This window comes from Anser brachyrhynchus (genome assembly GCF_964034855.1).
Source record: "Anser brachyrhynchus genome assembly, chromosome: 15".
In the NCBI taxonomy this organism is placed as follows: Eukaryota; Metazoa; Chordata; class Aves; order Anseriformes; family Anatidae; genus Anser; species Anser brachyrhynchus.
Window position 1 is genome coordinate 14,615,607 of NC_137733.1, and position 14,817 is coordinate 14,630,423.

Sequence of the window (14,817 nt, forward strand, 5' to 3'; positions counted from 1 at the left end):
CCTGAAATCCAGCCCAGCCAAGGACAACGTGGGGACAAAAGGGACCTGCTGCACGCTGCCTGGAGGAGGCAGGAGTTCGACTTTGCCCCATCTCAAGCAGCCCAGCTCGGCTGAAGAAAGCCAAGGTGGCTTGAGATAGCTTTGTGCCTTTGGAGAACCCACACACCCCAAGGTGTTGCACAGCCCAGCAGCTCCCCACCAGCCCAGTACCTCTCGGAAGAGGGCTCCGTAGAAGGTGACGGTGTAGAAGCAGTCGACCGTCCTCATGGAGATATCCAAGTCCATCAACAGCCTCTTCTGCTCCTGAGTGTTCACAGTCGCTCGAATCCTCTGAGACAAATATACAAAAAAAAAGAAAAAGAAGGTCTTGATGTAGGTGGAGTTCTGCAGCCAGTAGCACCCTCAGGCGATGCCCAGATTCCCTCTTCCAGACAGCTCCTTAAGGGATGACACCACCTAAGCCCAGGGCTCCACGCCTGGATTTCAAAGCCTGCTTTGAAAGAGCCACACCAGGCTGCACAGGGACACCGGAGGCTGCCGAACCCAGCGTTCCTCAAGCCTCCCGCACCTCTCTGTCCCCATTTTGTCACGACCAGGAGCCGCACGTCCCAACCCCCAGCCCTCTGGCAGGCAGCTGAGCTCACCTTCACGGCCATGATGGTGCCGCTCTGCGCGTGCCGGACTTTCTCCACCACTCCGTAAGCCCCACGGCCCAGCTCCGAAATCGTCACCAGGTCATCAGCTTCCACCTCGAAGTTCTTTAGGGAGAGAGGTAAAAAAACAATCAGACATAGGCATGCTTATCGCCAAAGGCAAAATCCAAAGCTTGCATCTCTCTCATGAAGAGCGTTCCCAAATGATGGTGCCTACAGGATTCCAGCAGCTCTAGGCACCAGGCTCAGAGGAGATGGATGCATTTTTCCCTCCCTATTTGTTGCGCCCCAAACTCACCAGAGCTCACTAAATTCTCCCTCCGAAGCTAGAGCTGAGGAGTTTCATCCTTACAGCCAGGGCACGCTGCCCCTGGAAGGGGCCCCAGCAGTTGGTGCCTGTCTGCCCGCTCAGGACGACCGCCCCAAGGATATTTCTGCAGTGAACAACCCGCAGGGTTTCAGCAGCTCCCCTGCCAGCATGGGCAGCGATCGGGATGGGCACCAGATCCCCGTGCCCAGCAGGGCATCCCCGCCCGCCCCCGTGTGACCGCAAGCACACCCGCGTGTCCGACAGCACCCAGCTTGTGCAAAGCTGCTCTTAGACGGGGTGGCACACGCCGCAACCCGATTCCCAGCATCGGGCAGCTCGGATCGTGCCTGCTTTCAGCACCTCGTCCCGCCACCAGAAAGCGGCCAGCAAGGCACAACGTGAGCTAGCACCAAGGGAAGAGCTCAGGCGAGCGCAATTACAGATTTCATTTCAGGCTGAAAAAAAGACAAACCCCCAGTGTTCAGGCAGCCGAGTGCAGCAGGGAGCGAGCGAGTCTGTGCGCAACCCCCAGACAAGTTTCCCTAAACACGCGTTACCCTGTAATTGCCTGCGCTGCTGGGCAGGGCATAAACTGCTCGAGTGAGCCACGGGCTATTTTTGGAGGCTGCATTCATCGCTCCTAATAAGTTACAGACCTCCTTTCAACCAGGCAGAACTTCGGCCAGCCTGCGAGTCCTCCTCCGGTCCCGGGGAAGAAAAATAATACCAGGATGCCCAACTGACCCAGCAGCCACAAAGGGTGGGAAAAGCGTGCGCCGCGTCGGAAACACCGCCCGCGAGCAACGCCCAGGGCAGGAGGGAAGCAGAACCCAGTGCTGGGGGGCCAAAATGGGAGCCGGGGCTGCCGGGCTGGTGGCTAGCCAGCTCCCCAGCCACGCTGGCCACGGGGCGGCCAGCAGCAAGCAGCGCCGCCGGCCCCGTTTACGCGAGCCAGATGTGGCTGGCAGGCGGCCGAGGCAGGGAGCAGGAGAGGGCTGGGGTTGAGCTCAGCGGTGAGATATGCGCTGCCTGGCACGGGAAGGTGCCGGCCCTGTCCCGGGCAGGGCGGTGGGTGCAGGGGAGAGGAGAGCAGGGACGTGGGGACCCTGCAACCCGCCCCCGTCCCGCTGGCCTGGGCAGAGGCAGGGTACAGGCTCGCTGCTCCTGCAGCAGCCTCCAGGAAGGATCTCGTGGTGCTTTTCAGGACACGTGTTGTGCAGTTGTTCCAGGTTATTGTTGTGTTTTTTTTTTTTTTTCCTGGCATTTACCCACAGGCTTCCCCAGAAGCTGGCAGTTCCCAGCACGCTCCAGGAACCAGGACAGCCCTGCCCAGGGGCAGGGGCGATGTAACAACAGAATCAGCATCCCCCCCGCTGCATCCCTCACCCCCTGCCCTGCAGAGGGGCAGGACATCACCTGCACAGATCGGATGGACCCAAGGTCATCCTCCACCCCATGACCCAAACCTTCCTCCACCCCACGCAGTGTCACTCCAGTGCCCAGGGCAGACCCCTCCTGCAAGCACAAGAGCAGGCAGAGCACAGCTGCCGAATCCCTTGGAGAAAGGCCCTGCAGGGACGGCAGCCAGCACAGAGAGCTGTCCCCACGCTGCAGCGCTCGCCCAGTGCACACGCTGTGCCCAGGCTGCCACAGGGAGCCTCTCTCCCCGAGCTATTAATACACAACAGCTAGAAAACAACAAGGGCCGTGGGGCTGTGCCCTGGACCTAGCCCAAGCTGCCTCTTCTCTCCCCTTCCCTTCCATCCTAGCTCTCCCCAAACCCTAAAGCCTTGCACCGAGGGGCCCCGATGGTGCCCACGGAGCGACCTGCCCAGCCTGGGGGGGAAGCAGCAAGGCGCAGGGCTGACCCGAGGCACCACCCCGCATTTTTAGCTCACTTGCAAACAGCCTTCTGCACCCCCAGGAGAGCCCGTAACAAGAGAACGAAATAAAAGAGCAGCAGTGGCTATTTCTAGCAGCGTTTTTTTTTTTTTATCAGGTCTCTCAAACTGGAAGAAGCAAAAAGAAACCGCGTCAGCACGTACTTTATCTCCGATGGTGATGAACGTCCTGGAGTCCAGGTTCCTCGGGGGCCTGCAAGGAAAGAGACAGAGTCAGAGGAAAGCACAGCTCCGTGGTCCCCCTCCTGCAGGGCCAGGTTTCGTGTTCCTTCAAGCGCTTTCAACCACTGCTTTCCACCGTGCCTTGTTGTTACGGGCTCAGATCAGCCCCCTCCAAGCGCTCACAAACGCTTTCATCGTGCGAACACCACCCACAAAGCATTTGCTGAACGCAGCCAGTGAGAACCCCGGGGAGTCAGTGAGGTGAGGCGTGCATCGAACCAGCAGGCTACGAAACCATCCCCGCTCGGGAGGCGAGCCCAAGGAACCCCGACTGATCAGATGAGATGTTTCTGCGGCAGAGCGGCTCAGCTGTCATGTTTTGACAGGCAGGTGTTGTAACAGGACAGCCACGTAGCCCGAAACACACGCCTAGGGAACAACAGGTAATTCCTCACCAGTGAGTCATTTGTGTACACTTGACGGCCTGTTCCAGGCAGCCTGGCATGCGGAGCAGCCACCATTTCACAGCGTCACACTTTGCACAACACCAAGCTGGCAAAAAGCCTTCCTTTATGGCTTTTTCCCCATCGTTGCCCACTTCCCACTACTGGTAGCAGGGTGCTTTTGGAGCAGACATTAGCCTTTTGTCCCTCGTGCTTCGCTTGTGTGCTTTCCCCAGCTGTGACCTTGTCAGATTTGAAATTGAGCAATTTGTTTTGGCCTCCTGTTTAGCTCCCATCGGAGCGATGCAGCAAGCTCCAGCTTCAAGGAAGTGCTCAGGCTCGTGGCAAAAGCCTTGCACTGCGCAAATATTTGCATTGCACCTCGAAAAGTGCAGAGAAAAGGAATCACGGACACCTGGCACCAGCCTCTACAGGAGCGCTCTGGGCGTGCAAGCACCCTGCAGGCTCCAGGCTGACGCCTTCGCCAAGGGAAATTCAGAGAGATGCAGCCACAGGGGAAGGAGGTGGCTGCTGCGTGCATGCCAGGCTGCATGGCACTAACGGGGGACTTCCCCAGCTCCCCCGCTGGGGGATCTGCCCTATCTGGGCTTTTAGGGAGTGAAATTTCCCCTCTGAGGATTTCACTGCTCTCCCGGAGCTCTCAAGGGTCTCTGGAGAGGGCTCCTGGAACAAGCAGGGCTCAGCGGCGGGGACGCAGCCCAAGGTGTTTTGGGAAGAGCATCACAGAGCAGGAATTTCAGCTGCCTGCTTTTCGTCAAACCGCACTTACGTTGTGTTGGCAACGGGCTGCTTGATGGGGACACATGTTATCCTCAGCTCCCGCTTCTTCTTGCTTTTCACTGGAAGAGAAGACGCACACGTGAGCAACTGGCATTTTTGTTTTTCTTCCTTCAAGCATCCTCCCACCCGCAGCCACCCAGCCCAGGGGTGCACCAACAGAAACCGTTTTCCTGGTCTCACGCCTTGCAATGCTCCTCCAGCCACCCCAAAAGTGCCTGTTAACCCCCCTGGCCATTAAGGGTTCCTCTGCTTTGGGGTTTTTGATTTCTGGCGTTTAGGAGATGGGTTGAAGCTGCCGTTCCTGCTGGGCGCTCACCTGGTTTGTGCGGCTCCAAGGATCCCTTGGAATCTGGAAGAGAGCAGAGAGACACGGGGTCAGTTTTGGTGCTCCAGAGCAGCGGGCACAAAGCGTACACCCCTCACGGCCCCGCGCACGGTCAGAGGAACACGCCGACAGGACAGAGGGGTGCTGGCACCCAGCCCCAGCCCGGGCTGACCAGCCACAAGAGGTCCCCACGCCACCAGCCGTGCGCGGGGCCCCGACCAGCTCTCCGCTGCCCCAGCTCCTGCGCTCCCCACCAGGCCCCAGGCTCCCGGCCAGGCCAGTTTGGGACGCACGGAGCCGTTTCTCAGCGGGTTCGCAGCCCCACAGAGCCTGCTGCACGTGGGAAGGGACGGGGCAGATCCGTCACGGCTGCAGAAGCAGGCAGGGAAGCGGCCAGGCCAGCTCTGCTCCACGCCGACAGCGGGACGAAGGCCACCAGGCCACAAGTAAGCCAGGCAGTAACTAACTCCCACCCCAAAAGGGGACACCCCCACGTGCCACCAAGGGAAAACAGCACAAAACCGGGCAGGAGCTGCCTGTCCCAGCACTGCCAGACACAAATCCAGGCCTGGTCTGCACGGGCTGAGACCTGGGAGAAGGCCGGGCCCGTCAGGAGCAGCCCTCAGGACGCTCTCCTGCCCAGCTCCAAACAGCACAAGGAGATCCGACAGCCCCAGGGGGGTCACACGCCAGCAGACAAAGCCAAGGGGACAAGAGACAACCAGTATAAAGGTCCAGAGTGCAACTGGGGCTGCAGCATGACCCTAAGAGCCCGGTGCCCACCCCAGGACACGAGGCCGTCCCAGGGAGGCTGAGGGACCACACAGCCACAGCGGGTCGTGCGCTTTCTGCCAGGAAGGGAAACTGGGAATGATCCAGCTTCAGCGTGTGTGATCCTCCCCGGACGGAGACCGAAATGTGACGGAGCTGCAGAGACAGCCAGAGCCCTGCTTTGCCGCCCCGATCCCCTGCAGGGACAAGGGGCTGCGGTGGCCTGCAGCTGAAGGTGCCTCTAACCCTGGGGAGCAGCCCTGAGAGGTGGGCTCCGAGCACGGGGCAGGCACCTCCCGGCTCCTCGTGGCCCCGGGCAGGCTCCCTGCCATGAGGAACGGCTCCTGGGACAAAGTCCAGCGCTTCCAACGCTGCTGGGAAAGGGAGGGGAAGAGGCGAGGAGCTGGGACTTGGGCAGGAAGGAGGGGAGATGCCCCCGGCCGCATCCTGCCCTGCTGGGGGAGGCAGCACGGGTGGGCAGCTGCAGCCTGGCTGCTCCGCACCAAACCCATCCTGCTGGGCTGGAAACCAGCCCTGGAGAGCTGACACTGTCCTGGCAATCACGGGGTTTGATCACCGGTTCACGAACCCGCGAGGTTTCCCTTCCCAGCCCCGCGCCCGGCCGGGCTGGCAGAGGGAGCTATAAATATCCCCGTGCACCCACTGAGGACACTGCAAAGCACCTGGTTGAGCAACGCCGGGAGCAAACCCAAAACGGAGCCAAGCGAAAGCTGCCGTCCCCGGGTTCGGGCACCGCCTTCCCTCCCTGCAGCCACCCCCAGAGCCAAAACCTGAGGGGCTGCAGCATCCTCCCGCAGCCAGGGGGTGGGAGAGCCCGGGGGGGGGGGGGCACACGCTCCCGTCCCACCCAGGGTGCTGGATTTAGCAGATGGCTCAGGGATGCAGGCAGCGGTCCAGGGATGCTGCTGAACACCCACCAGGCCAACCCTGCACCTCCTGCTCGGCCAAAACACCCCGGGACAGGGCGAACCAAACCCCTGCAACCCCGTGGCTGCTCCCCCAGCCACCTTCTGCCTGGCGGAGGGCGCAGCCACCAGCCGGACCTTCGCCCGAAGCCCTGAAACAGCCCCCCCGGCGCGCATACACACACACACGCCGTCGTCCCGGCTGGTATTTTGCTTGATCTGTTTGCTCTCCTTCTCCCCAATTGCCATAGTAACCCCCGCAGGAGCACAATGCTCCCTCTGTGCTGCCCGCTCCCCTGACAGCACCGCTCGCAGCGCGCTGACTCACGCGGCAGGAGCGGGGTCCGCCACGCAGCCGGCCCCGAGGCCGCGGCATCAGCCCCACCGGAGCCCCAGGAGCCGGCAGGATGAGCGTTGGGGTCGGGGGATCAACGCAGAGCCTCGTGCCCGCGGCGGGATTTGAGAGCGCGGGCGGAAGGGTCAGCACGGGACGGGGAAGATCCCCGCCGCAAAGCCCCCCGTGCACCGCGCCGGAAAGCCGCATCGCGTCTCCGTGCATCGGTTGTCTCCCACGGAACAGGAGCAGAGAGCCACAGGGTGCTCGCACCCTGCTGCAAGGAGGGCTCTGTGCACCAGCCCATCTCCCCCACAGCCCCAAACCACTGCCCCGTGCTTCCCAGTGTCACCATGCCAGCCACAATCCCCTTCCCCTTAGTCGCGCCCAGCCCCTAAAAACATTCCCTAGCTCCAGGGAGCACCGATGACACCAGGCTCTGCCCGGGCCGCTCACAGGGATGGAAAACCCAGCTCAGCCCAAGCCTGCAGGAGTAAAATCACACGGCTGTCCCCATGGGACGCTGCCCCCGCAGCCGGGGGAGCCAAGGCGGGGATGGGATTTGCCTCTTCCTGCTCTCCCCACGTTTGCCACGGCACCAAACCCTCCGGCATCCTGCAAACCTCCGGGGGAAGCGCTGGCAGCGTTTCTCCTGCTGCTCGCAGCCACACAAGCAGCACGGGTCCGGCCGTGCAGGGGTGGAGCGGGCAGGAGCCACTTCCTCTTGAGCACAGCCCAGAAATACATAAATTTAAAAAAATAAAATAAAATAAGAAGAAAAAGAAAGAGGCAAACGGTCCCGTCCTGAAGCTCTGCACACCCGCAGCCTGCTCGGGGTGGGCAGATGGTGGCCGTGGGGGACCAGAGCCCGGCACCGCTGTCCCCAACGCGCTGCCCAGTGTCACCCCCAAATCTGGTGGCAGCCCCAGAGCAGGACGCTCGGTGCCAGAGGAACAAACGGGCGGCGGGACGGGCCCGGCACAACCTTGCAATTCAACCCCTTCTGCCCTGAGCAGGTCCCGGGGCAGCATCTGCTGTCGGCCCCCGCAGGCGGCTGCTCTCAGCTCCCTGTCACCTGCCAGGCTCTCAGCAGCTCTCCCCCAATTTGGGACCCCACGGGAGAGCTGCTGGGGACAGGGGGACGCTTTCTGTCACCTGCAAGTCCTGGGAGTGCTCCAGCTTTGCAGGGCATGGGGCTCTTGCTAGAGAGCTGTGCAGGCACAGAGCCTGCAACTGCTCCCTGGAGCTCGTGGCGACCTCAGATCACTCCCACAGCAGCCAAATGCGGATGGGGCAACCCAGGGGCATGGCCCCATTAATCCCAGCCCCGTTACCCGCAGCCTGAGCCCAGAGCATGTCCTGGGGCACGCAGCACCGTGCGTGCAGCCGGGCTGGGGAAAACGAGCTGACCGAAGTTCCTAGCGCAGCCGAGCTCGTAACCCACGTGACGCCGCAGGCACGTAACTGCATCCTTTATGCTAAGAAAGGCACCATTTCCTCCTAAAGAAAGAAAAAAAAAAAAAAGGCTTTTTTTTTTCTCCCCTCGTGCTACAGCCTGCACCAGCTAAGACCGGACACATTCATTTCCTGGAACTGCTCAATTCAACACCGAAATCCTCCTCCTTGCTGCCGCTGCACCTCTCCCCGGGAGGTTTGTCCTTCCCACTCCGCCGGCGTGGGTGGAGAGAGGCGAACAGGACAACCTAAAGAACTGCAAATAAAGCTATTTGCCTGAGCTGACCTTTGAAATCAAACCTCTCCGTGCCTCCCCGGCGCTCCAGGTGAAGTCCTGGAGCACGGACGGACCTGCCGGGAGCAGGGGCTGCCGCCGGGGCTGCACGGTGGGGTTAGTGCTGGGCAAAGAGTTTTGGGTGACCCCAATTCCCCCTCAACCTGCGGACAGGAGTCAAACGCTGCTGGGGAAAACGTTTTGGGTGCCCCCCCCATTCCCCTCGACCTGCAGAGACGGGAGCCAAACGCTGCAGAAAAGGCAGAGGGCTGAAGGGTGGGTCCCAGCCTGGCCGCAAAAGGAAGGGCCAAAGGAAAAAAAATAGAAAAAAAAAAAAGGATCCCCAAAGGGAAAAAAAATAAAAAACAGAGGCAGGGTGCAACAAAGCAGAGAGGGGAATTTGGCTGCTTTGGTCACGGGAGTGGAAAAAGCTCCCTGTGTAAGCGGAAAAGCGGCACTCAACCTGCCGAGAGCCATCACTCATCAGCCTGCAGAGGGGCTCCTGCAGAGCACCGCCGCCCTGCGCCCGGCACTTCTGCAAAAAGAGAAAGAGAAAAACCCGAGCGGGCTGGACAAGAAGCCCCCGCCGGCTGCAACGGGCGTGCAAGGGCTGCTGGAAAGCCCTGGGAACACCACCAGAACAGGGACAGGCTCCTTCCCGGAGCTCTGCTGGATTTCTGCTAAGATGCCAGCGCTCCAACCCCGTGCAAAACATGCACGCTTCCAGAGCTTTAAAAATAGATCCCGAGCCGCACATGCAGAACCCCCCCCCCCCGTCCCGAGCAAGCAGAGAGAAGAAAAACTCCGTGGACGGACCCCAAAAAAGTTCCACCGCCCCCTTTTAGCTCCGCCACCGGCCGTTCGGTGTGTCCCCCCCCGCCACCCCCCCCGGCACGTGCTTTGGAAATTGCAACACCCACCTTGCTTCTTGTCCATGGTTTCCCAGAAATGAAGAACAGAAACGGCGCGCCTGGCGGAAGGGAGGGATGGATGGGGGAGCCGGAGGAGGGAGGGAAAAGGGCCCGAGGGATCCGCCGCCGGGCCCTTTCGGCGAGCACCGCGCCTTATCCCCGGCGGGGCCGCATGCTCGGAAGGCGCCGGCAGCCCCCCGGTGCCGTGCGGGGTCCCCGCCGCGTGCCGGGGGTCCGCGAGCCGGCGAGCGGCCGAGGAAGGCTGGGGGAGACGGCGCCAGCAGCGCCGCGTCCCCGCATGGGCAGCCGCCGAGGTTGGCCGCTCTCAGCTCGGGTTACGCTCGAAAAGCTCAACAGTTGTAAAAACTGCAGCGGGCGAAATAACCGCTGACGTCAACAGGAAGCTGGGGGGGAGCCAGCGCCGGGAGCCATCGAGGCGCAGGGCTGCTGCAGCGCATCCCGGGGGGGACGCCTTCGCCGCTGGAGGGTTCAACCCTCGGAGCCCAGCTCGCCTCTCCCATCTCAGTCCCCCCCCCCCCCCCCCCCCCCAAATCCCCAGAATAAAAACCCAACGGTGCGAAGCTCCTGGGCAGCGCTGCCGTGAGCCGGATGGGTTCCGGGGGGGGGAGCGGCATCGCTCCTGCCCTCCCGAGCCCCCCGGCGCAGAGCTTCGCGCGGCGATGCCCGCGGCCCCGTGCAGAAGCAGCGCACGAAAACACCAGGGCGCGGGGGGGGGTGGGTGTAAGCGCTCGGGGGGGGGGGGGCTCAAACACGCAGCCCCGAGCGCCCACGCTCAGCCCTTCGGCACCCAGGGAGCGCCGGGCGGCACGAGGTCGGATTTCTTCGCGCCGCAGGTGCCCCGCTAATTGCTGACAACCATTACCACAACAAACAGCGCAAATATTGTTCCATTACAATACCCGCGCGGAGCTCGGCAGCTATTCCAGGGCGACAGCTGAGACGGCACCTCCGCTGGCAGAGTCCGAGCCGCTGCGTGGATTTCGCTGGTAAATAGCGAGGGAGAACGACGGAGGCGGGGAAAAAAAAATCGTCCGCTGCGCCGCCAACACGTGCGAGAACCGTGGCAGAGCATCGCTGCCCTCTCCTCCTCTCCCGGCACCACCCGGACAGGAGCCAGCGCCTGACGTCCCTGACCAAAGCCGAACGGGCTGCAGCTCTGTTTTCAATTTCCCCGGAGGGGAAGCCTGGAGGGGAGATACTGTACCGGCTCCTTTACCCTCCCCTAATTACAGGGAGCGTGCCTCCGCTTCGCTCCCTGACTCGTGGGCTGTGCCGCCCCGCGCGCATTCGCCGGCGGAAAAGTCAGAGGTCGAGGTGAACGCGCATACCAACCTAATGAGTGCCTCTAATTTTAAATAGTGTTTATACAAGCCCCAGAAGGACTGCGGAAGATATTTTCCTCGGGTGCATTTCCACTCCCAGGGTATAGTTTCAAGCCGAGATCATCGGCGCAGAAAGGATGCTGACACAAGAGCTGCCCCGCGTCGGCCCCCAGCTCTGCAGCAGCATCCCCGTCCCGTACGGGGGATGCTCCAAGGATCCCTAGAGCCTCTCGTGGAGCCCGTGCTGCCTCGGCACACCCCACGTGCCGGGAAATGCCATTTTTTTTTGGAGCCAGCCCCGTCGTTTTGCAGCTCCCGGGGCCACCAGCCCCACTGCCGGGCTCTGAGCGGCCGAACCTCGCACGCCGGGCAGCTGCCGCCGCTCCCTGCCAGGCTTCAATGAGGGGAAGAGCACACCCTTAAAAACAGCAATGAGCTCAAGCAGCAGCCTGCCGGCACCAAGCCCTCTCCCCACCCTTCCCCTGCCCACCCGCGGCCTCTCCGAGGGCTGGATGAGGCCGGGGACACCGGGAGGATGCACCGGGCTGGCAGCGGGGACCCAGGATCAGCAAAACCCCACGGGCAGGACCACGGCGCCAATCCCGACCAGAAAGCTCTACGACAGCTCTGTTTTTAAGCAAAACCTTTCAAGAAAACCCAGGAGGAAAGGGAACGGGGTCACCTTTCTGCTCCCATCGCTCCAGCAGAGCGGGATGGCTCCGGCTGGAAAATGATGCCAAGAGCCATGCAAGGAGAGCACTGCGAGCGCCCGGCACCCCAAAACAGGGAGGGATTTGGGGACGGGGACATCAGCTGAAGCCACCGCCGCGGTGACGTCCCTGCTGCCAGCCCTGGGCTGCCAGGCACGCCCCAGCTCCGTGCGGCAGCCAGATAACGCTCCGGCCGGCCCCGCTCCGCCGTGGCTTCGGGAGGACGTCACCACCCAGCTACGTTCCAGCTGGATTTTTAGGTTACCTGCGTCACCCCGAGGGATAGGGGGGGAAGCAAAAAAACCAACCACGTTTGCTTCTGCGCTTTGTTCCCGGATGGCAGCTTGCTGCCCTGCAACACGGGGGGCTCCGCGCTGGGAAACCCCCAGGAGCAGAGCCCAGGCTGCCCTCGGGGAGCGTCAGAGCAGCGGCACCGTGGCGTTATCGGACACGCTACGCCACGCCGAAAACCGCGCAGCTGTACAGCAGGACCTGCGCAAAAACCTCTGCCCGCAGCCGCCCGGCACCTCTTTGGAGCAGGCACGGGGCCGGGCAGAGCATCCTGCAGGGCTGCACACTCGCAGCCATTGCTCAGGGTGGATTTCCCCCCCCCCCCGCCCCCAAAAAAAAAAAGCAGTGGCAGAGGCTACACCTGCTCGGAGCTCGCCGTGCTGGAGGTTTCAACTGGAGGTTTCGAGTACCTCCAGCTGGCCACAAAACCCTGTAAAGCTGGTAAAAGGGCAAAGTGTTGCCTCTTCCTGCTTTTAATGCGAGCCTTAACGACTGAAAATAAATAAACAGAATTAAAAATCACTTGTTCAGCTTCCTGCCATCCTCCCTCCAATTTACGTCGGGCGGGGAAAGGGATTTCATCCCAGTAAATGGCATACGTGGGTACCTGCTCTGAAAGTGGAATATTTGCGGGGGGAAAGGTAATAATAATAATAATAATTATAATAATCAGGAAGCGCTCAATGTCTGCAATGTCTCTAGGAAGGGGGGGGCAGAAGGAAAGGGAGCAGCCGGAGAGGCGGGGAGGCACCGGGTGATGCCACCCGCGGGGACTGGGAGCTGGCACCCGCAGCCCGGCGGTCACAGCTGCCTGCTGAGTCAGGACCGGGCGCACGCGGCTCACACGAGGAGGGCTGTTAGCTGGCTGCAGGTGCTGCAAACTCAGCTCAGGGTCCGTGAGTCAGAACGGGTCCGTCCGTCCGTCCGTCACCACCGGCAGCTCGACGGAGGCAGGGCCGGGAGCACCGCTGGCGCGGCAGCGCAACGCCCGTGTGCGGCGCTCCGGTGCCCAAACCCGCGCTGCACCTGAAGCCGCGCGGGGGTTTCTGCCTCACCACCCCTCACCTGCTGCCTTCACCCACATTTCTCCCCCGATTACGTCCACGCACGCACTTTTCCAAGCCGAGACGGAGGAAAGGAGCAAACTGGGGCGCAGCAAAGAGGCAGGACCCATCCCGTGGTGGGGGAACCTCAGTCTTTGGCGAGGCGAGAGGGAGGAAACCGCCGCGGACGGCAGCCACCCGCAGCCTCTGCTCCCTCTGCCCCAGCCCTACCCGACACCGCCGGGGACAGACTGACGTCTGCATCCCAGCCCGCATCCAGCTGCTGCCTGAGGCCAGCCCCAGCCGCTCACCAGCTCAGGAAGTTACAATTTGATATAAAAAAAAAAAAAGCGCAGCACGCTTGCTAAGCTCCACGTTTTTGCAGAAGTCGCCCGCAACCGTTTCTCCTTTGCTCCTCCGAACTCCCCTGCTGCAAAGCGTCGCCCCCGCGGGCTCTCGGCGGCTCCACACCCCGAAAACCCCTCCGTGTGCCCTGCACTCGCCCAGCACCCGCAGGGCATCCCTGGCTGGTGCCCGGCTCGGGCAGCGTTTCCCCACCGCAGCCCCACGTGGCAGCCCCGGCGCAGGAAGGGCACAGCCTCGCTCGCCTGCTTCCGTTTCGCTGGGGATTATTTAGGTTTTTGGTTTATTTTTTTGCTGCGCGCTCCTCGCCCCCTGCTCGGGGAATCCACCTATTCACACCGCGTCGCAACGTTTCCGAGGCTGGGTGGAAATGAGCCTGGCGGGTTTTTGCTCACAGAGCCGGTTCGAGACGTCCCGGGAAGGCAGCAGGCTCCGCAGAGGCTGTCCCGACACATCCGGCTCACGTCGCGGGTCAGGAGCACGCAGTGACTCAGTGCCGCCCAGCCTGCGGCTCGCAGCTTTTCCTGGGGCACGCTCGGGGCTTCCAAGAATCATTTCCATTTAAAAAAATGACAGGAAAAAAAAAAAATCCCCTTTTAACCCCAAAGGGCAAGGCGCAAGTCAGCGTTTTGGGGGAAAAGAGCGGCGCGCTGCAGGGCAGCGCATGGAACGGAGCAGAGAGGAGCTGGAAGGAGAGGTGCAAAAGGTGAAACCTGCTCGAGATAAGGGGAACACGCGCGCTGGCTGCCGGCCCCGCGGCTGCTGCACACGGCTTCCCTCGCCGAGCTGTGCCTGTAAAACCCCAGGGGGAAGCCCACGATTACCGAACAAGAAATTCTTTGGGGATCCAAAAATCAAGGGCGAAGCGTTGCAGCAGCCCGGAACGTACGCGGAGAGGAGATGCCACGGATGGGAGAGGTGCCAGAGGAAAAGCTGAGGCGCTCCCCGGTTCCTCGACAAAGCTCACGCGAGGCTGACAAAGAGCTTGGATTAAAATGCACCCAGCATTTCCAGAGGTGCCCCCTGCAGCCAGCACTCTGCTCTTGCTGCCCAGGCATCCTCCACCAAGCCGGGCAGCGCCAGGCTGAATTAATACCTGCAAAAAGCTTCCGACGGGCAAAAAAAATCAGCCTCTGCAGAGCACGGAAGGGTGGCCCGGCCCCAGGGGACAAGCCCGGCTGTCTGCCAGCTCCCGCAGCTCACCGTCAGCCCCGCCGGTGCTCGGAGCTCAAGGTGCTCAGAGCCGTGCAACCGCAGGGATCGACCGAAAACGCAGACGGAACGGGTTGCAGAGGCTTTTCTGGGGATTTTCTGGGTGTAAGCGCGGGGTTTTACAGACAGGTGTGGAACGTGACTGGGTCTGCCACCTCGCCGCCCCTTTACCAGGTGCTCGGGAGGAGGCGAAGAGCAGCCCTGGCACCGGGTCCGTTCGTTTTCGCCCGAAGCGCGATTTGGCAGCATTTCAGGAGAGAAACCGAGCAGTCCGCAGCGGCAGGGGATTTTTAGCTCCGCAGAGCAGCTTTCTTAAAAAGCCTCGCTGCCGAACACATCCGGCTCTTACAGAAAGAGCCACGTCACTTTTAGGGACGAGCTGCACGGGGCAGCCCGCGGCGTGCAGCACCGTGGGCAGGGGACAGCCCTCACCCAGCCCTCACCCGTCCTCTCCTTTCCAAGCACGGCCGGCCTCCCCTTCCCCAGCGCAGCAAGACCTCTGTCCTACAGCAGGGAATACCTCCCCCACACACCGTATTTGCTCTTTGCTACCTTTAATAGGGGAAAAAACTGGTGCTACTGAGCTGCG

General features: G+C 61.8%; 1 protein-coding gene across 6 annotated transcripts in view; it reads right to left on the bottom strand.

The window, feature by feature from the left end:
- The window catches only part of MAP2K3 (mitogen-activated protein kinase kinase 3), a 28,869-nt gene that overhangs the window by 7,988 nt on the left and 6,064 nt on the right, over window positions 1-14,817 (bottom strand). For 3 of the 6 annotated variants that reach the window (XM_080557437.1, XM_080557436.1, XM_080557441.1), the window contains exons 2-6: window positions 4,587-4,619; window positions 4,260-4,329; window positions 3,009-3,057; window positions 645-758; window positions 211-330 (exon numbers count right to left, since the gene is read on the bottom strand). In XM_080557437.1, the coding sequence (XP_080413563.1) occupies window positions 211-330; window positions 645-758; window positions 3,009-3,057; window positions 4,260-4,329; window positions 4,587-4,619 (386 nt within the window). Of the gene's footprint in view, window positions 1-210; window positions 331-644; window positions 759-3,008; window positions 3,058-4,259; window positions 4,330-4,586; window positions 4,620-7,781; window positions 9,055-9,275; window positions 9,811-13,411; window positions 14,756-14,817 lie in introns of those variants that run through there. The other 3 variants (XM_080557438.1, XM_080557440.1, XM_080557439.1) reach the window with 3 other exon arrangements.